The following is a 20,947-nucleotide window of genomic DNA, read 5'->3' on the forward strand; positions in this document are numbered from 1 at the left end:
CTGATTGATCAGGACATGTTCACAGAACTACGAGGACATGGGGCTGAGGAGACAGGGTGAATGGGATCCCACTGTGGTCCACATGAGGGCCAAATTGAGCACCACATAGATAATGACAGTAATGATTATAACCACTGACAAGAACTTCTTTTTAGACAGACTCTTTCTGTGTAGCTCAGGCTAGCCCATGTCTCAAGGGCCTCTTGCCTCTGCCTCCTGAGTGCTACTGTGCCAGGCTAGGAAAATACCTTTCTCACCTGGCATGATTGGTGCAAACCTTGTAATCCCAGTGCTGGGATCTCTGAGTTGTAGGTCATCCTGGTCTACACAGAGTTCCAAGACAGCCAATGCTAAAAGTGAGACCCTAAATTAAAAAAAAAAAAGGTCTACCTTTCTCTCTCAAGATTTATTGTTTTGTGTTTATGAGTGCTTTTGATTGCATGGGTATCTGTTCTTGATGCTCACAGACCCTCTGGAACTGGAATCACAGATGCCCATGAACCACTATGTAGAACTGGGATTCAAACCCTGGTCCTCTGGAAGAATAGCCAGTGCTCTTGCCCACGGAGCCATCTCTCTGTCTTTTAGAAAAACATCATACCAAAGCAACAACAACAACAAAATCTGGCTTCACCTAGACCCAGCCAGTTCCCATCCCATAGCCTGGGTTCTCTGTTGCTGTCCTTGTGTGTTTGGAGAATACTGGTTCACTGTGGTTCCCATAGAGAACTCTGGTTCCCAACACATAGCTGTGTTTCTCCATGTTAGACCTATCCTCCAATACTCACAAAACTGCTGTCTGCACCAATGTCATAGCCCTTAACAGTCTCATCAAAGAGGTTTGGTTGTATTCTTGCAAACCATAATCTTCATGTAGCTCAGGTGGTACCCAATGTATAAAGCAGACTAGGGGCTTTTTAAGTGAGGTTTTGATAGGTGAATAGGAGTTTCCTGGAGCAGAAGGAAGACAAGGGTGGTGAGAAGGAAAGGGTGGTGCGCCCTCCACAGTGACTTGAGCCTGTTGTTGGTTCACAGTGGAGGGAATAAGAGGGCACCTGTGGCCAGGCAGTGGTGGTCACACCTTTAATCCCAGCACTCGGGAGGCAGAGGCCAGCCAGCCTGGTCTACAGAGTGAGTGCCAGGACAGGCTCCAAAGCTACACAGAGAAACCCTGTCTCAAAAAACCAACCAACCAACCAAACAAACAAACAAACAATAATAAAACAAAACCAGAGGGCACATGTGGGAGCTGTGTAGAGTGGGTGAGAGGAGATGGTTGGGCGGGTCTTGAACAGGGGCTGGAACTTGGGGTTGATGTGGCAGGTGCTTAGGAATCTCTAGAAGTATCAGTCGTGTCCTGGTTAGATTTTTTTTTGGTCAGCTTGTCACAAGACAAGGTCATCTGGGAAGAGGCAAGTTAAGTTGAGAAACTGGCCTGTAGACAAGTCTGTGGAGCGTTTTCTTGAATAATGATTGGTGTGGGAGAGTCTAGTTCACTGTGAGTAGTGTCACCCCTGGGCAGGTGGTTCTGGGTGCCCATTGTGTAAGAGAGCAGGCTGAGCAGGCCATGGGAGGCAAGCAGTAAGCAGTGTCCCTCGGTGGCCTCCACTTCAGTTCCTGCCTCCAGACTCCAGCCTTGGCTTCCACGACGGACTAGGGGACCTGTGAGCCAAACAAACCCTTTCCTCCCAAGTTGCTCTTGGTCATGGTGTTTATCACAGCAATAGAAACCCTATATAATAAAAAAATAAAAAAAGAAACCCTATATAAGACAAGCAAGAAATGTGGAGACTGGGTGACAGAGACCAGGCACGAGGTGGCTCTGCACCACCCATAGTGGGGACACTGGGACTCCCCCACAGCCTAAGTAGGTACGTGAGCACACCCTCCCTGAGCTGTGACATGGGTGACAGTCTCTGCTTCCTGTTTCTCCCCCATCAAGGGTAGTTTCCGGCTCCAGCTTCAAAAGAACAAATACTCAAAACAAAGGAAGTGGTCCTCAACCACAGGAAGCAGGAAGTGTCGGCTAGGTCCTCAGCTGAAGCCCAGGGACATTGGGATGGAGTCCGTGGCCCTATACAGCTTCCAGGCCACAGAGAGTGATGAACTGGCCTTCAACAAGGGGGATACCCTCAAGGTACAGAGGGCTGGAGCGGGCTGAGTGGGCTAACAGGGATGGTGGGGTTGGAATCAGGGCCCAGGAGAACCCTGGTAGTCTGGGCTGTGAGAGACAGACTCGGTTTAGCCACCTCTGCCTCCCCTCAGTTTCCCCATCTAGGAAACGGGAGTAGTATTAGTGATCCTTCCTTTGGGATCATGTGAGAGTTTGAGGCAGCTGCTACCACAGTGCCTGGCAGGACTTTGTTCAATTCCCCTGTTTTCTAGTGTGTGTGTGTGTGTGTGTGTGTGTGTGTGTGTGTGTGTGTGTGTATGAGAGAGAGAGAGAGACAGAGAGAGAGACAGACAGACAGACAGACAGACAGACAGAGACAGAGACAGACAGAGACCGTGTGCATGTGAAAGGTGGTCTAGAATAAGCAGACCTCCTAACCTAATGGGGCTAAGAGAGCTGGGATTTAAATATCCAGCAGTACTGTGGGGAGAGGGAAAACAGAATAATAAACTTCATTTGCTCTCACCTGGGCGCCTCTGGATCAAAATGGTGCCCTTCCAAGTCATTAGACAGATGAATATGTGAAACCTCTAGCGGGAATGCCCTTACTTAGACGGGAGAGCCCAGGGGCCAGAGTCAAGATGTGAGGAGTGGTCATGCTAGAACAGGGGCACTGGAAAGCTAGTAGCTCATCCTATGCCTCCACTGGCCTTCCAGGGACCACCGGAGCAACATGCACCCTGAGTCTGGTCCCAAGATTCAAGCATGGGGACAGCCTCTTAGAAGCCATCTTGTGCATGGGACCCAGGCTCGGTGCAGAGTTCCTGGGTGTGGAAACCATTCCTGGGTGCAGTGAAGCAAGGCGTGGGGAGGTATCTGAATGTGCTTAGTGTAAACTGGAGTCTCAACCTCCATTGCTTTAACTCTTGGGCCTTAGTTCAGTCCCTTGGGTGTCTGAAACTCTAAGCTGAAGTTCTAAGATTGGTATGGGTCTAAAGAAGCCACACATATTTGTGGCATCCCCTTCTTCAAGGCAAGGTGCTGTCATCTGTATCTGCCTAAGCCATTGGCCCTGGGTCCTGAGCACACTCGATCACTTTGACCTGGGCAGTGCCTGGGGTGTGGGGTCAGGAGTATGGGGTTACTCTGCAGATCTAAGTTTACTTCAGAGGCCTTGGCTACTCTGGAGACCAGCCCAGGGTATATCCTTACACACACTTGAGGCTGAAGGGAAGCTGGCCCACAGGAAGTAGGAATGTTGTGTAGAAGATTCTAGTCCAGGCTCAGAGGGCCCAGTGAGGTCCCTGGGGTAACTCTATGAAGACTGACAGCCTTCTCCTTCACAGACTCCCAAGATGAGCAGGAATCACTTTTGCTAAGAGTCTACTGAGACATGGGGATGGGGGGGGGATGGGGAGTCTGTCTACCCAGCAGAAGCCCATGAGAATGGGAACCTGGGAACATAAGGCAGGAGCAGCTTGCACAGCTGGCTTTCAGTGAGGGGGTGGAAGCAACAGAGGCTCATATCAAGCTCAGGGGGCCATGGGCAGTCAGCAGACCTGGGGAGCTGCTTCCCCCTTTATTCATTTGACAAGCACTGGGCTACTTAGCCAAGCTTCGTGCAAGGACACAGGCAGGAAGGCAGGGGGCTGGGGGTTGGAAGGGTTGTCACAGGTAGGGAAGGCAGAGAAACTTCTCAAAAGAGGTGTGGGAACCTGGGCACTGAAAGAACTGGCTATGCAAAGAGCCTGGGGAAGAGAGAGCACCCAGCCCAGACACAAAATCCCTGAGGAGGCAGGACCTTGACCTGTTTGCAGACTTCGACAAAAGTGCGTGAGGGAGGGGAGGAGTCCTGGCCTGTTGGGTGAGCCAGAGACACAAAGGTAGCTCTGAGTAAGAAAAAAAAACTTCGTGGCCAAAATGACAGTAATATGTAAAGAGCTCTTTTGTCTTGTTTTGAGACAGGGTCTCACTATGTAGCTCTGGCTGTTCTGGAACTCACTATGTAGAGCAGGTGGGCCTTGAACTCAGGGATCAGCCTGCCTCTGTCTCTCCATGGCTGGACTTGAAGGCATTTGACACCACACCACAAGTGGGGAAGGAGACACGGGACACAAACAGAAACTTGCCAGAGAAACGATGTGAGCAGGCGGCTACCCAGATGCACGAATGACAGACGCTGTATGACTGGTGCCTCTGCCCACTCTGCATGACTTCAGTGTATTTTAATCGATTCATTGCTTTGAGACAGAATCTGACTATGTCACCCTGGCTGGCCTGAAACACACAGAGATATGCCCTCCTTTGCCTCTCCCTCCAGAGTGCTGTAACCTGCCACCATGCCCAGGACTTTACTTTAAAAACTTACTTTTGCCAGGCAGTGATGACACATTTAATCCCATAACTCAGGAGGCAGAGGCAGGGAGGACCTCTGTGAGTTCGAGGCCAGCCTGGTCTATAGAATGAGTTCTAGGACAGGCTCCAAAGCTATTCAGAGAAACCCTGTCTCGAAAAACCATAATAATAATAATAATAATAGTAAAATAAAAACTTCCTTTTGAACAAAAACCAATCAAACAAACCAAATCTCCTAAGTTGCTGAAAGTGTGGAGAGTTGTGTACTTCCTTGTGGAGTGACAGACAGGTGAAGTGACAGATGGACATCTGGGAAACATATAAAAAGCCTTAAATTTTTACCCTTGGCTTGGTGGCATGTCCCTGCATCCCCAGCACTCAAAAGTGGTGTTAAAGCAGGAGGATTTTGCTTGAACTTAGTTAGGAGTTTGCCTGGATAGCATTGAGAGTCCTGTTTCAAAATGAATAAATGAAAAATAAAATAATCTGTTGCAGGGCCCAGAAATGCCCCTTATAACCAGACAGAGACCTTTCTTCTGTCAGTCAGGACTCTGGGACATCTGTGGGTCCTAGGTCCTGGCTTAGAGTTCAGCTAATTTTCAGAAAGCAAGCAGCCAGGCAGGCCAGGTTGCTGCGTCTAGGCAACTGGTGCTCTGTTGATGGGCATAGCACAAAGCAGATACAGAAGTAAACCTGAGTGGGCGTGATGGCACAGTCAGTGATCCCAGCACTCAGGAGGCTGAGGGTGTAGCTCTAGCACTCGTGTAAGAACTCAGAGCCAGCCGCCATCGGGGTGAGGATTAGGATTAGGCGGAAACCTATCCTCCCCTGCCCAGAGCACAGGAAATCACTGAGGCTGCAGAGTTGTCAGGACTGTTCCAGCACAAAGTTATACTCTTTTTGTTTGCTTGTTTTCTTCCTTTTTGTAAAACTGCACTTATTTATTGTGTGTGTGGGGGGGAGTGCAGGTGCCACCGTACACTTGTAGAGGTCAGAGAACAACTGGAAGTCAGTTCTATCCTGCCACTGTGTGGATCCCGGGGACTGAACCTGGGTCATCAAACTTGTAACAAGTGCTTTTATCTGCTGAGCCCTCTCCCTGACTTTCTTTCTTGTTTTTGAGACAAGGTCTCCCTGTGAAGCCCAGGCAGCCCTGAATTCACTATGTAGCTCAGGCTAGCCTCAGACCTTCATTGAGTCTCTTGCCCCACCTCCTCAGTGCTAGAATAGAGACTCGTGCACCACAGCCACCCTCCCCTTTTCTCTTGCAGAGCTAGGGATACACTCAGGATTTGTGCCTACTAGGCAAACACGCTACCTCTAGGTCCCGCTTCAGAGTCCTTGCACGGGCTGTTTCTGAAATCTTTTTTGCATTGATTTTTCACTGGCTGTGCTTTAGACCTGCCTTAGACTGGTGGGAAAACCGAACGGGCAAAAGGGTACATTGCATCCTCACTGGTGCGACCAGCCACCAGCTGTGGTTATGATGAACTGGGTCGCGGTGTTAGTACTGACCACCACACATCTAGACTTCCTATCCGTTTCAGTTTGTTAGCATATTGCATTACGCATTACTCAGTATCTTCATTCTCAGATTTTTTTGGCATCTCTTTGAATTTGACCCCAGAGTGCTTTCTCCTGCTGTCTGTAACTTAAAAACATTACAGTCATGTGTGCAGCAGCTGTGTTTCCTGTCTGGCTAGGGCTACATTGTGTGCTGGTGTCCAGCCTCAGCCCTGTTGGGCTCTTGTGGGTGTCACCATGTCATACCAAGTGGTGCCAGCTTGCAGGTGGAACACAGCTTCCTCTCTAGGTGCTGCTCAGAAAATCTAGGTGGAAACCCCATGGCCGGTAGTCTAGCTCAGGACATGTGGCCCTGAGTGACTCTTCTTTTCTTTTCTTTCTTTTGGGGGTGTCTTGAGACAGGGTTTCTTTGTGTAGCTTTGTAGACCAGGCTGACCTCAAACTCACAGAGATCTGCCTGCCTCTACTTCCTGAGTGCTGGGATTAAAGGTGTGCGCCACCACCATCTGGCACTTGAGTGACTCTTACCAGGGATGAAGATCCTCTCTGGCAATGCTTCTAGGTAGACAGCACCATGCCACTGTTCACTGGAGGAAGAGCATGACACCTCTCTCTCTCTCTCTCTCTCTCTCTCTCTCTGTCTGTCTCTGTCTCATGTCTGTCTGTCTCAGTCTGTCTGGGTCTGTGTATTTGTCTGTCTGTCTGTCTGTCTGTCTGTCTGTCTGTCTGTCTGTCTCTCTCTCTCTCTCACACACACACACACACACACACACACACACACACACATACACACACACCTCTCCATAATTAGTTTGCCCCAGAGACCCAGAGATGGATAGAAGCAGGACAGCACATGGCAGGGGTTACGGACACAGTGGCCTCATAGGTACTACAGCCTAAGATGTTGTATGGTGTTGGCCACATCTGCATCCATTTAACAGATAAGGACGCTGAAGTCAAAACCCTAGAGACAGCAGAAGTGACCAGAGCTCAAGAACATTGGCTAGGACTTCTATCTCAAGCCGTGACCACATCCGGGAAATTTTGTTTCATTTTGAATGAAAGTGGTTCTGAGCCAGCTTCTGTCTGCCCACTGCTGCTGATCTTGTTCAGGCCAGGAAGGAAGGAAGGAAGAGCTTAGCCTGGCTCCAAGGCCTCTGGGGGGCGGGAGGGAGACACTTAGGTCTGAGCACAAGCCCAGCCTCTCAGGTGCTTCTCACCTGTGGATCATACTTAAACATGTCTGTGTCCCTGCTTCTATCATTCTGGTATGGGGGAGCCAGCTCTGCAGTGGTTTCTAACCAGAGAGGGGCCTCAGTCTTGGCTCCAAGTACAAAGCAGGAGTAGAGTGGGGTGAAAGCCAGTGGTGGTCCAAGGCCCCCAAGACCAGCGTTTCCAAAGCCCCAGGCCAACTGTACGCTGTGCTGCATTGGTCAAGTTCACTCTTCTGAGCCTACCTGTGAAACAGCACTTGGTGATGTCAACTTCTTCAGGTTGCTTGAGAATCGGGGTGACACAGGGCAAATGTACCCACGGGATGAAGTGTGCTGTCCCCTCCCTAGGCCCACTTTCCACCCTTCAGTGGTTTACCTAGTGACTCTCTATCCAGTTCTGGTTAGTCCACCTGGGGTGACAGGTCTTCATCAGAACACAGGCTCTTTTGTCTTTTCCCCTATTTCTGACTCTCACTATCACCCCAAACCCTAAATGCATGTTATCCAACATAGCCATCTGTTGGGGCTCACCAACTCATTTGGGGGCCTCCAACTTCATGTCCCATCTCAGTGGTTATTGATTGGCTGCTCTGGGCTCCTGCAATCATAAGAGCTGAGGATCACAAGTCTATTCCCTTTCCCCGAGGCCTCTGGTGGGTCAGGATGGAAGAGCACAGAAGCTGCAATGCCCCATGCCACAACCACAAGCCTGCATGGTTCAGCTGCCTCACCAGGAGGCACAGGCCCCCGTGGATGACCATCTGCCTGCAGGCTGCCTTGGCCCCTGGGATGCAACAGGTCCTCATCCAGGCCTCTGCCCTCTGTGAAAGGCCTGGGAACTGCTGCAGACAGCAAGACCTTGGTAGGTGGCTAAGTGGCCGTGTTGCTTCTGCCTACAGATCCTGAACATGGAAGATGACCAGAACTGGTACAAGGCGGAGCTCCGAGGAGCTGAAGGTTTTGTTCCCAAGAACTACATCCGTGTAAAGCCACACCCGTGAGTAGTCACCACTGCCACCAATCTACCTGAAAGCTATGCAACCCCACCTTGCCCTGCCAGAGCTAAGCTGGGTACTGCACAGCCCAAGGAGATGGACACTGGCTGACCAGCTAGGACTCTGGGAGGCTAGGGTACAGTACAGCCTGGCCCAGATGTCTTGGGCCTGGGACCTAGTTCAGGTTCTTAGGAGGTGGCATTGAGTGTTGCTCTCAGAATGTCTGAGTGGCTAAAAGTTCATGATCACCAACTGGATATACCTTAAGTGGCATCTGAATTATTGGTTTGGTTCCAGGGAGTCGGGAGACACAAGGCACAGAAAGCATATGTGCATAGGCAGGCAGCATCGGGGTACCTCTCAGGAGGGTTAGCAATGAGTGAGATGCCAAGGGAAGTATGGGAGTTGGCTGTATAGACAAAGGCAATGTCTTACAGCATTTTCAGGGGAAGATGGAAAGTGGGAGGAAGCCAGAATGAGCCAAGGAGAGCAATGAGCAGAACCTTTAGTACAGGGACTGGCAGAAGAGCTCCAGGGCTGAGCCAAGGGAGCAGGGAGCCATGGGGGTGCTGGGATGGGGGCTCAGTTAGCAGGTGGGAGCTGTGCTGTGTGTGTGGGTGGAGGGGAAGGAGGTGCAGGGTGGGGCCCAAAGGGTATTTCCTCTTTGTCTTTTTTCTGCTTGTTTCCAAAACTGCTGCCCCCTCTTTACCACCTCCGGCTTCCTGTGCCGAACATGGCCCTGTTTGGGGTCCCCATCCCCAACCGCTCTGCTGGGTCATAGGCTCTCATGCCAGGTGCACCCCTCCCCAGGGGAAGGAGGATACAGAGGGAGAGAGAAAAGTATAACATGTAGCTCAGGTGCTAGCCAGGAGAGGTCGAGGGCATGAGCGAGATAAGGCCATGGTCATCTGGGTGGCCTCAGGAAGAGCTTAAGGCAAAGGTTGAAAGGCTGTATGCAGAGTCTGAACCGCTGAGCAGCCCTGATGCAGGGCCAGGAGAGGAGTTGCAAGGGCTGAAGTCCTGGATCAGGCTGTCATGGAGGTCAGGAAGAAGCAGGGTCCAGTGGGTACTCGGAGTCAAGGAACCCAAGCCTCTGTAGTCTGGAGGGAGTTGTGGCCACCTGTGTTTACGCCAAGCAGGGTCATGATCAGGTGCTAGCCAGATTCTAAGGGTCCTGCTGAGTAGCTGGCCCAGTCTGGTAATCTTAGGCCCTGCCCTAGCCAGAAACAGCTGTGGGGGACATCCCTTCTTGGGTGTGAAGACCCTGAATGTGAGGGTGGGTGGAGAGAAGTTTAATCCTATGGCAGGCCCTCTCTTTCCCTGAGCCCCAGGGTGCCCTCTGCCTCTAGACACAGGGGCATAGATCCTGTGCTCTCAGTGGAGTTGGAAGGTAGTGGCGTGGTTGTGGAGGGGGCAGTGGAGCGGCTCTCAGGAAAAGCATAGGCCCTGGGCCTTCAGGTTAGAATAGAAGTTTGCAAGGAAGACAGAGACAGGCCCAGGGACATCGTCTTACAGACCAGCAAAGGCACATAGAGACTGGGTGCCTTGTCCAGAGGCAGGCTGGGATGGCAGCTAGATGGTAGGGGCTTTTCATGAGCCTGCAGAGAGGGACAGAAAGCCTGTGTGTGTGTGTGTGTGTTTGTGTGTGTGTGTGTATGTGTGTGTGTGTGAACCTCAGACTTGCTATGCAGCCTCTCAGGAGACCCCCAGCCCTCCCTGAGTTTCAGTTTCCATGTCAGTGCAGGAAGCAACATGATGTAGTAAAAAAATGGAGCGATGAGAACTGAGTGTTAGAACTCTGGGGAGTATACTCTGTCCTTCAAGCAAGCGAATCCATTCCTCCATAACTCACACCCCCTGGACCCGTCTCCTATGACCCTGTCACCCTAGTGGTCCCACCTCTCAGCTCTGCTGCTTGGAGACTGTATTTGTCAGGGTTCTCTAGAGTAACAGAACTTATAAATCTCTCTCTCCCTTCCTCGGTGTGTGTGTGTACATGTGTGCGCATGTGCGTGCACACTTATCTCTGATTTATTAGAACAGGCTGTAGGCTGTGGTCCAGTTAGCCCAATAGTGGCTGGCTATGAATTGAAAGTCCAAGAATCCAATAGTTGTTCAGTCTGCCAGGCTGGATGTCTCAGTTTGTCTTCCCAAAGTAGGCTCTAATACCAGTGAAGGAAAGAACTTGCTAGCAAGATGAGGGCAAGCAGGCAAAGAGCAACAGCTTCCTTCTTCCATGTCCTTATATTGGCTTCCAGCAGAAGGCGTGGCCCAGATTCGGGGTGGGTTTTCCCAGCTAGAAAGATATGGATTACAGGTGTGTCCTCCCACCTCAGCATATGGATCAGAGTAGATCGTCCTACCTCAAATTAAGCAAAAACACCACACAGGTGTTCCCTCTATTTGGGAGTCTAGTTAATTCCAGATGTAGTCAAGTTGACAACCAAGAATTGTCATCATAGAAGCCCAGTTCCAATGGGTGGGGTTTGGAGTCACAGTCAGGGACGGTAGGCAGTCTCCCAATCCTGAGGACTCCTCACCTTGCAGGGAATCCTCACTGGATCTCAACACACTAGCCTAGGACTTGATACAATGTCCTAGGGTCAGTAAACTGGTAGCAGCTGGCTGGACAGGCTGTCGAAGGAGCTGGCCAGCACATCAGACAGGAAGGAAGGACCCCAGGAGAACCTGCTCCGCCTCGCAAGAGTCAAGACTTAGCAGGTGCAGTCTTGTACAGAGTCTGCTCCTACATGGGAGGGGCACAGGGAAAGAAGGCCACTCTTATTGATGTCGTCCATATTTATTTGTGGTGTGAGGACAGACATGGAGCCTAGCACACACTAGGCCAGCACTCCAACACTGACCCACACCATAGTACAGTTTTACACTTTTTAACATTTTAATATCTGTTCTTGGCCAGTGAAATGCCTCAGTAGTTAAATGCGCTAACTGCTAAGCCTAATAACTTGAGCTCAGTCTCTAGGACTCAAATGCTGGAAGGAGAGAACTGGTTGTCTCTGGCCTACATATATGTGTGTGTGGTATATATATATTCCTGCATATGTGTGCCTGGTATATATATTCCTGCATATGTGTGCCTGGTATATATATTCCTGCATATGTGTGCCTGGTATATATATTCCTGCATATGTGTGCCCACGCAGAAATAAATAAATCTTTTTTTTTTTTTGGAGTGGGGGTTTTGAGACAGGGTTTCTCTGTGGCTTTGGAGCCTGTCCTGAAACTAGCTCTTGTAGACCAGGCTGGTCTCAAACTCGCAGAGATCAGCCTGTCTCTGTCCCCTGAGTGCTGGGATTAAAGGCATGTGCCACCACCACCCAGCAATAAATAAATAAATCTTAATGTAAAAAAAAATTGGGCTGGAGAGATGGCTCTGAGGTTAAGAGCACTGGCTGCTCTTCCGGAGGTCCTGAGTTCAATTCCTAGCAATCACATGGTGGCTCACAACCATCTGTAATGAGATCTGGTGCCCTCTTATGACCTACAGGAATATATGCTGTAGGCAGGACACTGTATACATAATAAATAAATAAATCTTTAAAAAAGTCAAGGCTAGCTCAGTGGTTAGGAGAACATACTGGCTGGCAGTGGTGGTACATGCCTTTAATCCCAGCAATTGGGAGGCAGAGGCAGGTGGGTCTCTGTGAGTCTGAAGCTAACCTGGTCTACAGAGTTAGTTCCAGACAGCCAGAGCAATGCAGAGAAAGCCTGTCTTAAAAAACAAAAACAAAACAGAACAAAATAGCAAAAAAGAGTACATACTGTTCTTGCAAGAAACCCATGTTTGGTTCTAACACCTACATTAGGCAGTTCACAACCACCTGTAACTCCAGCTCCAGGAGATCTGACACCCTCTTCTGGACTCATGTGCACACACACCACCCATATATATCTGTGTGTGTGTCCACACACACGTACATGTTTTACATATAATTTTTAAATAATAATAATAAATCTTAAAAAGGAAAGGGAATTCTCCATCTACAAGTCAGACCGGAGTGTGCAGACTGGCAAAGCAGTGGAGCCTGGTTTTTGTTTGTCTTGGGTGTGGGTTTGTCTGGCCTGGTAGGAAGCAGCAGGGACAGGTCGTCTCAGTTCTTTTTTGCCTCTGCTGTGTGGCCTTGATTTTCTTCCCCATTTTTCAATTTCCCCATGTGTATAATGAGACAATGAGACCAGGGACAGAGGGCCAGCCCTGCCCAGCGCTAACAGATACCTGCTGACACTGTCCCCTCTCTGCACAGGTGGTACTCGGGCAGGATTTCTCGGCAGCTGGCTGAAGAGACTCTGATGAAACGGAACCACTTAGGAGCCTTCCTCATCAGGGAGAGTGAGAGCTCCCCTGGCGAGTTCTCCGTCTCTGTGAAGTGAGCTCCCGGGTGGGTGGGTACAAGGGCAGGCCTGGCAGAGCCACTGGCTGGGTAAAGGGCTTAGAGGCAAGCCTTGGTCTGCGTCCTGAAAAGCACCAGGAAGTGCTGAGAGCAGACGGGGTGCACCCTCAGGTGGCAGTCTGAGAAGGCCGGACCTTCTTGCCTGATCAGCTTCTTGGTTAGAGGAAGAATGATGCCCAGTGGTGCCCAGACTGGTGCTCAGAGAGTGTTCCTGACAGGCAATGTTGTTGGGAGGACAGACCTTGAGGTCAGACACTTGTGCGTGACTGTGTGGCATAGGACCAGTTATTTAACCTCTCTGGGTCTGTTTCCTCATAGGTAAAATACGTCATTGCAAGAATGAGTGAGTCAGTATTTTAAAGCAGACTGTTGTTTACTCCATAGTGAGGACCTCACATCTTTTAGGACAGGGCCTGGCAGCAGAAGCTAAAGCGAGGCTGCTGAACTGGGGACCATGTGGCTTATTAGGATGAGCACAGTAGCTCGTCAGTCTGGTATAACAGAGTAGGGTTGAGGGCAGCAGGGGCAGCCTCGGCTGCCAGCTCTGGCAGGTTATTGACTGCTAAGTTGGGCCGGGTTGGCTGGAAACTGGGAAAGGACAGCATAGGGGACAAAGGTGGCAGCACTGGGAGACAGAAACAAGGAAGGACACGCGTCAGGAGGCTAATCAGGGAAGACTGCTGGGGTCTCTGAGGTGGGAGGAGCTCTTCTGCCTGGCTCCCAGGGCGGGCTTTCGGGCAGAGAGAGTTGCAGAGCAAAGCCCCCCACCCCGGAAGTGCTAGAACCCTGAAGCCAGGTGGTGGGAGGAGAGGAAGCAAGGGGCACGGGCTGGCTCACACTCAAAGAGGGAGGGACAGCATGTCAGAGGGCCTGGTACACAGCCTGGGTTTTCTCTCGGAGCAGAGGAGCCTTGAGGGGTTCTGAGTGGGAAAGGTTCCATCCATAGCAGGTCCCCCTGGTGGCTGTGAGAGGGAAGGACTTTTGGGGTGAGGCAGCAGGAAGCAAGCAGCAGATAGTGTGATAGGGGAGGCAGGGGTGTCAAGGCCTGAGAGGTGGCATGGCTTAGGACAGCAGACCTACCAACAGGATCTGCTCTGTTGCCTGCCTGCTCCTAGAGTACTGAAATGAGGCATGCTACGGTGCTAAAGGGACAGAGGAAGGTGTGGCCTGTGTGTGCTCTTCAAGGATGCTAGCTCCCAGGCCAGTGGCTTTCCACAATAGACATACTGAGGATCATAGCAATATGTGAAGACCCTGTGGGCAGTGGCCCCTCCCTTCTGCTCTGAGCAGAAAACCCACCTGGGGTGGGGGGGCACTACTGCCCTGGGGGCACAGCCTGGCTGTGTCACATGTTCTGTCTACTGCAGCTGCTTAGCAGCCACCCCAGCTGTGCAGTAGCCATTGGCTACTCCCGGAGGGTCCCCCACACCTTCTCCAGCCTTCTTGCCCATCTGACACTCTTTGTGCACGAGGGTCCTGAGGCCGTTCTGTATATCCCTGCCCCTTGGCTCCTGTAAGCCACAGCAGGAAGTGGCTCCTAGGCATAACACCCACCAGGAAGATAGCCCCTGGAAGCTTCCCCAAGTCCCAAGGTCATCTAGCCAAGCAGGGGAGCCCAGACACAGATCAAGCCTAGAGCAGGAGCAAAGAGAAAACTGTCCCGCCACACCCATCTTGAGCTCCCCAGAGACCCAGGCTGCCTTGGCAGATCTTGGAGAGTGGCCCTGACTAGTCAGCCTGGGACAGGGGCAGAAAGGCAGAAGCCAGGGAGTATGATGGGATACACACAGACCCAGAACTTCTACAGGGGCACACTCCAAGAGGAGAAGGGGCAGTAGAGTCAGGCCTAAAGCATGTGTGCGAGCTCTGCTAGGGGCTGGGGGAGTCAGGCAGAAGAAACAGCATGTGACGATCCAGAGGTTGTACAACGAGGGCTGCTTGGGTGGTAACATGCCTGACTGGAAGGGGAGATGGCAATGCTCTGGGGCAGTTTTCCAGTAGGGGAGCTGGGCCAGTGCTCAGTGCTGAAAGAAACCCTGGCACACACCACACCCCCTTCCCAAGAACTCCTGGACAAGTGCCATGGTAGGCCCTGCCAGTGCTTCCCCAGCTTGGACCACCAGGTGGCCGTCTCCACCCTTGATTCCTCCCAGACTGGGTTAGGGATTTGAGACTAATGTGTAGTTAAGGATCCCAGAATGGGAGCGAGTCCCCGCTCTGACACCTTCTAGCCCTGAAATCCAGGCAAGTTGCCCCGGGAGCCTCAGCCTCCCCGTCTGTAAAGTAGGCATTGGCATAAACAGAACTGTGTTCTGGATGCACACTACATAACAACGTCCAGAGGTGGACCTGGAGGGGAGTACCTGCTCAGAGACCACTTCTGGCTCCATTGCCCTTGCCCAGGCCTTCCCGGAAGACAAACTAGTTGGTTGGCTTTGCCTGGGACTCGTGTATGACTTCAGGTAAACTCTGGTCCTCTCTTAGTGGTCACATCCTCTGAGGTCAACCTGACAGTCCACCCTCCCTGGCATGGGTGTCCCACAAGTTCATGCCAAGACACGTAAAGCTGTCACAGGGGCTTTCTGCTTTATGGGCCTTGGGTACCATAGCCACAGCTAGTTCACTGGGGAGGTTTCAGAGAGCTGACCCCCTTGAACCCACTGGCTGGCACTTGTCTGCCTAACTACCCCCACGTACTTCTATCCAGGCCACTGGAGACTCTTTTGTCACAGCTGATGGGGTCTAGTCCCCAGTTAAGGAGTCTTGCTTCCCTTCCGACCATGCCTTGGGGTTAGTGTACACTTGTGTATACCACCAGATTGGTACCACACTGAACACCTACTGTGAACGAAGCCCTGTCCCTGGGACCGCCACAAAACAGGGCAAAGCCCCTTGTCTCCCACATACCTGTGTCCTCCTAAAATGATGAAAACACATGATCAGCAAATCATGGCGCCTGGAGAAAATGGGGCAGGGCTGTAGATCTCAGCGTGGAGGTAAAGAAACCAGTGTTGGGAGGGTGAGAAACTTGCTGCTGACCTGGAGTGTCCTGACAGACCATTTCTGAAACACAAAGACTCGGCAGGCCCTCTCAAGGTCAGCTGCCTTCTCCCTGTGTGCTCCAGTGAAGGTGTTCTACTCCTCTCCCTGGTCCCCAGTTGACAGAGCGGTGAGTGCCCAGACCTGACCTAGGTGAGTCCCAGCTGGGAACAGGGGAACATGGGCTCCTGCCCACCCAATCTCGGTTCCCCTCTCAGCGGCTGCTGCTGCAACTAGGCAGGAAAGACTTGATGAACAAGACTGTCTAGACTAGGACCGTGAGCTTTCTGAAAGCACAGTCCCTGTGGGGCTTGGGGTCAGGCTCACAAAGTGATGCCCAGCAAGGTAGAGATGGGTGAAGACAGTTGCCAGGGAACACTGCAAACCCCAGAGTCCAGACCATGCCACCTCTTCTCCGGAACCCAGTTCGGGGGCTGGGAGGGGGGCTACAGGGTGGGGTCCTGATAAGCAGTGTGGGATGGTGACATAGAGAGACTGACCCCTTTCCAGACAGCCTAGCACTCCTCAGCTGGGAAACAGGGAAAGCTGTAGGTCAGGTAGCAGAAAGGACAAGACATGTCACATACAGTCTGGACTGTCACATTTTCCCAGCCCTAAGAATTTCCCAGCTGTTAGGTGGGAAAGTTCTAGAACTCCTGGCCCCATGCCCTGTCCCCTAGCTCTCCCATGGGATCTAAGAGCAGTCCTCTGCAAAATTCTCCAAGCCTCGGGCTCTGAGCTGCTTTCCGAGGAGCAAGGGTTTAGGAGTCTGGAGCCTGCCCCGCCCCACCCCGTCTTGCCTTACTGGGTCCCTGTACTCCTGGCCACACCAAGTCACTCTGCTGCTCACAGTGACTCCTCCCCATGCAGCTACACCTGAGGCCAGAGAGAGGGGCCCACCGTCCCTTGCTCACCCTCAGCACCCACAGCTTAGTCTCTGCGAACACTACGCTGTCAGTTTTGACTGAGGGGAACCTGTCCCTTCCAAAGGTGCATGGTAGTGCTGTAACTGCTGGTGGGGCTGGAAAAGCCCTCAGCAAAGCCTGTGGGGAGGGCCCGCGGCTCTATCGAGAGGGAGGCCCTCAAGGGTGTCTCTGTGGTGAAGGCTGAAGGCAGAGTGGGCTGTGGGGACTCTCAGGGCGGCTCTATCCCGCTTCTGCTGCCTGTGTGCAAGGCTTTGCGGGTTTTGTGAGCAACATGGCTGCATGAGGACATAGGGACCCAAGTTGAACCCCGACCCTGATAAGGCGAGTGAGGTCAGCTCTCCAGAGGTGGGCAGTTTATCAGGGACTTGAACATGAGTGGGAATGCAGAAATACTCTTTTTTACTGGGAGGCCAAGGCCTAAAGAGAGATTTGTTTATGTAGTTCAGGTTGGTTTCAAACTGGACTCTGGAGTTACAGGTGTGGGCCGACGCCCTCTCCAGACTTTAGTCAGGGCTGGGCAGGGAGCGTCCTCGGATTCCTAGTGCTGTCTTCATCCTAAACTTCCAGCCCATCCCCGGGGCTGGTGAGAGGAAGACCAGAGGAGGGCAAGGTGGAGCTACAGAACTTGGGAGGAGAACGGTCTCTCTGGAGGGCGCAGCCCAGGGAGTAGGTCGTATTTGGAATAATATCTGGGACATAATGTCGCAGTGGGAGTGACAACTGCCATTGTCACCACCAGTAATCAATCAGAGAGCTCCTCTGAGCATTTGTGATGAGAGGCAGCCGCACCCAGCCTTTCTCCTGTGGATTTCCAGATAGGCTGTAGCTGCACTCAGGTCTCAGTTTCCCTACTGTGCATAGGGTCAGGAGGTAGGACTAGCCACCCTGTGACAGGAAAGGGGTCCCAGGATCAACAGCTGCCACTGTGCCCACTCACAACAGCACCTCTGAAGCTGCCTGGCTGTTCTGGCGTGTGACAGATGGCAGGCTAGACCCAGGCTGGTCCCTGGGCACAATTCCTAACAGGACGGTCATGGACTTGGTACAGTTTGGTGGCATTGGTCTGAAAGGATGAACAAAGAATTAGAAAGAAAGGGAACATTGGTGTCAGAGAAGCCAGCAAAGACAAGATTCTTGAATCTGAAGAGTTGGGTTTATCATGAGGGCACTGGCAGCCATGGAAGGCTCTTGAAGGGAAAGAAAGGACACGGAGTGTTCCAAACACCTGAATGTCTCTCACAGGCACAGGGTTTGGTTGGAGTCTGGATGATCTTGGGACTCACTCCCCAGAGGACTGTGAGGACTGGGCAGGGCAGGGGAAGCAGGAGAATGTCCTAGTGGAGGGGACGCACAAGAGGCATGAAAGAGATGCACCCACAGGTGCCCGTGATGATGCCGGTGAGCCAGTCAATGTTGTTTTTCAGCTTCCTTATCCTAATGAAGTGTTTTCCCTATAAGAAAACTGAGGTTCAGAGAAGTTAAAACACTTTCCTGAAGTCACCCAGCAAGGAAGTGGCCTTGCCTATAGCCCATACCCTGAATCCAATATTCTACTGCCAAAATGACTCCCAGTATCTTTGCCTCCTTGGACTCCAGATACACCCAGAGCAGGGCTTGGCTCCAGAGGTGGGGGCAGGTCTGAGGCACTGGGTCTTCCCTTCAGTTATGGTGACCAGGTGCAGCACTTCAAAGTGCTTCGAGAGGCCTCAGGGAAGTACTTCCTGTGGGAAGAGAAGTTCAACTCCCTCAACGAGCTGGTCGACTTCTACCGAACCACCACCATCGCCAAGAGGCGGCAGATCTTCCTGTGTGATGAGCAGCCGCTGCTCCAGGTAAAGATGGGACGAGGAGCCCTGAGTCTCGGGGGCACCTCCTTGCCCTCCCCAGAAGCCCAGGGCCCCACGTGGCACAAGTGTGGTCCCTACAGGAGTTAAGCAAGGATGGGGCAGGGGAGAGGGTAGGAACAGTGCAGGAACTCCACCTTGATAACACAGACTGAGATCGTCTGGAGTGTGCCATAGGTGAAAATAAATGATTTATGATGAATGAACGCAGGGACACCTGCTGGGTCCCATACACTGAGCTGCACTGTGCACTCTGATTTGGGTTTCGGCAGGATTTTTGTTTGTTTTGAGGCAGGATCTTTCTGTGTAGCTCTGGCTGGCCTGAGATGCGCTATGTAGAACAGACTGACCTTGAAGTCTCAGTGGTCCTCCTACCTCAGCCTTGCAAGCACTGGGATGAGCCTGGTACTCTGCATTATGACCACCTGGCCTCCCAATAACAGCAATTTGCCCCCAGCCAGTCCTTTCATCAAGGAGCCAGGAACAGCTCTCACTCTCATTAGGATGACGACACCAGCCGACCGGGTTATTAGTGCGGCATGGCTTTGCTTAGACCTGGGCGTATTTGAACTTGAGCACTACAGAGGGAGAGTGTGACTCCAGCCAAAGCTTGGGGAGGGCTGTCCAACTTTGCACAGTCTGACCTTGTGTTTTCTCCTCTTCTCTGATGCATGGGGACCATTTCCATCCTTAGTTGGGCCTTGGCTTCCCCTCTATTTGATAGGATGAGCTAGGGGTTTGCTATACCAGAAGAGACACGCATGACTTCAGAGAAGCCAACGGTGCCCACGTGGCTCCACTGCCTGGCCTGGTGAGCTAAGGCGGCTGGAAGCCCCTACCTTCTGGGGTCCAGTGTTCCAGACTCAGCCCCCTGCTCACCATCTAGGCCAGCCATGCCTGGTAGAAGAGGGAGGCTGACCTGGCCTGTGTTCCCCTGTACTGGCTCTGCCAGAGCCCTGGGGTCACCACTGTCAGGGAGCAGGGTGAGTCTCTTCCTTCCTGGGCAGAGCCCACTGATCCTATCATGTTTTGAAGTTCTGCAGGCTCAGCAGAGGCACAGGGGAAGGCCTGTGCTCAGCAAGAGCAGTAGGGAAGACACTAGGGCCCAGGAGGCAGAGAGGAACTGAAGCCACACCTGGAACCCAAATCTGAGGGCAGATTGCAGAAGCAGGGGTTCCACTCCCCCAAGTCTGAGGGGACTGTGGCAGAAACTGCTCCTTATCGGTTTCCATGCCTGCTATCAGTTACCATGTTTGTGTGGGCCCAGAGATAGGGAATAGGACCCAGAGAGAGTTGGGCCTAACCATGTCCCACTTGAGGCACAGGGCTGTGGCTGTGCAGCAGGGCTGCCTGGCCCATGTCTCCCAACAGGCCCTCACTTCTTCCATGGGGTTCCCGGGGAAAGGCAGCTCACTGCCTCCAAAGACCACTGACTATTCTGCCCCTACTCCTCCACAGCCGACCCGGGCCTGCTTTGTCCAGGCCCAGTTTGACTTCTCGGCACAGGACCCGTCTCAGCTCAGCCTCCGCCGAGGTGACATTGTGGAAGTCGTGGAGTGTGGGGACCTGCACTGGTGGCGGGGCCGGGCTAGAGGGCGCCTGGGTTTTTTCCCACGGAGCTATGTGCAGCCAGTACACCTGTGACCCTACAAGACCAGAGGAGTGGATGCTCCAGGCTCAGCCTCTTCACAACTAACCAGGACCGAAGTTGGTGGCCCCCAGGCTGATTGCTGGGTTCTTGACATCACCTGCTACAAGACCCAGCCTTTCCAGGCTTGAGGACCAATTGCTAATGGCTAGGGCCCAGCTCAGAGAGTATTCCCTTGAGCAGCCACCTGCTGCCATCTTCCAGAAGCACCCTTCAGGTTGTGCTAGTTACTGGGAATGTGGGCTTAGCCCTGAGTGACCTGAACTTCCATGAAGGCGCAGGGTAGTTTCTCTTAATCCAACAACTTGGCCTTACCCCACCAGCAGTGGATGAGGCTTTATAGAGGTGAGTCCCATTGGAAGAGGCCCATTAGGGACAGAAGCCACACAATAGGTCTCCTCCTGTTGGATGTAGAGAGAGCCCATCCTGGAGGCCTGGGCTATGCTGGTCCTAGAGGAACAGACATCTATGACCAGCACTGAGTGAATATGAAGTCCAAGAGAGTGATGCCTGACCATCCAAGGGGGTGATGCCTGGCCATGGAAGGGAACCTGAGCTGTCTCTGCCCAGAGTGAAAGCACCTTCAGGTTGGGAAAAAACTGAGTCAGACTTGACAAGGCCTGGCAGGGTGGTAGACTTTGGGGACAGAGAGAGAGAGAGAGAGAGAGAGAGAGAGAGAGAGAGAGAGAGAGAGAGAGAGAGAGAAAGGAAAGAGGGCGAACATGTGCCTCTGTAGTTGTCTAAGTCAGGCCGGCCCAAGACCCTTCAAGCTCTGAGCCTAGCATACCCTATACTCTGAACCTATACCTGCATATTCAAAATAAAACATTAACCAGTAGACATCCAACAGTCTTCTTCCCCATTTCTGACTTCTCTT

At 52.2% G+C, this 20,947-nt stretch overlaps 1 protein-coding gene across 2 annotated transcripts; it reads left to right on the plus strand.

Annotated features, from left to right (window-relative positions):
* Positions 1 to 1,980: 1,980 nt before the first annotated feature.
* LOC101835140 (GRB2-related adapter protein) lies at positions 1,981 to 20,917 on the plus strand. 2 transcript variants are annotated; one of them, XM_005067647.4, is made up of 5 exons: positions 1,981 to 2,137; positions 8,106 to 8,203; positions 12,467 to 12,589; positions 18,242 to 18,410; positions 19,881 to 20,917. In XM_005067647.4, exons 1-5 carry the CDS (start codon positions 2,060 to 2,062, stop codon positions 20,064 to 20,066), a joined length of 654 nt encoding a protein of 217 aa, XP_005067704.1. In that variant the 5' UTR covers positions 1,981 to 2,059; the 3' UTR covers positions 20,067 to 20,917. The 2 variants fall into 2 exon arrangements, with proteins under 2 accessions (XP_005067704.1, XP_012966875.1); XM_013111421.3 differs by lacking the exon at positions 12,467 to 12,589.
* The last annotated feature ends 30 nt before the right edge of the window (positions 20,918 to 20,947 follow it).

Source organism: Mesocricetus auratus, unplaced genomic scaffold (assembly GCF_017639785.1).
Source record: "Mesocricetus auratus isolate SY011 unplaced genomic scaffold, BCM_Maur_2.0 Super-Scaffold_100007, whole genome shotgun sequence".
Taxonomy (NCBI): Eukaryota; Metazoa; Chordata; class Mammalia; order Rodentia; family Cricetidae; genus Mesocricetus; species Mesocricetus auratus.

Coding starts and splice junctions, on each gene's coding strand:
- LOC101835140 (XM_005067647.4), top strand. CDS start 2,060: ATGGAGTCCGTGGCCCTATACAGCTTCCAGGCCACAGAGAGTGATGAA. Junction 8,204..12,466: donor ATCCGTGTAAAGCCACACCC/GTGAGTAGTCAC, acceptor CTCTCTGCACAG/GTGGTACTCGGGCAGGATTT. Junction 18,411..19,880: donor ATGAGCAGCCGCTGCTCCAG/GTAAAGATGGGA, acceptor ACTCCTCCACAG/CCGACCCGGGCCTGCTTTGT.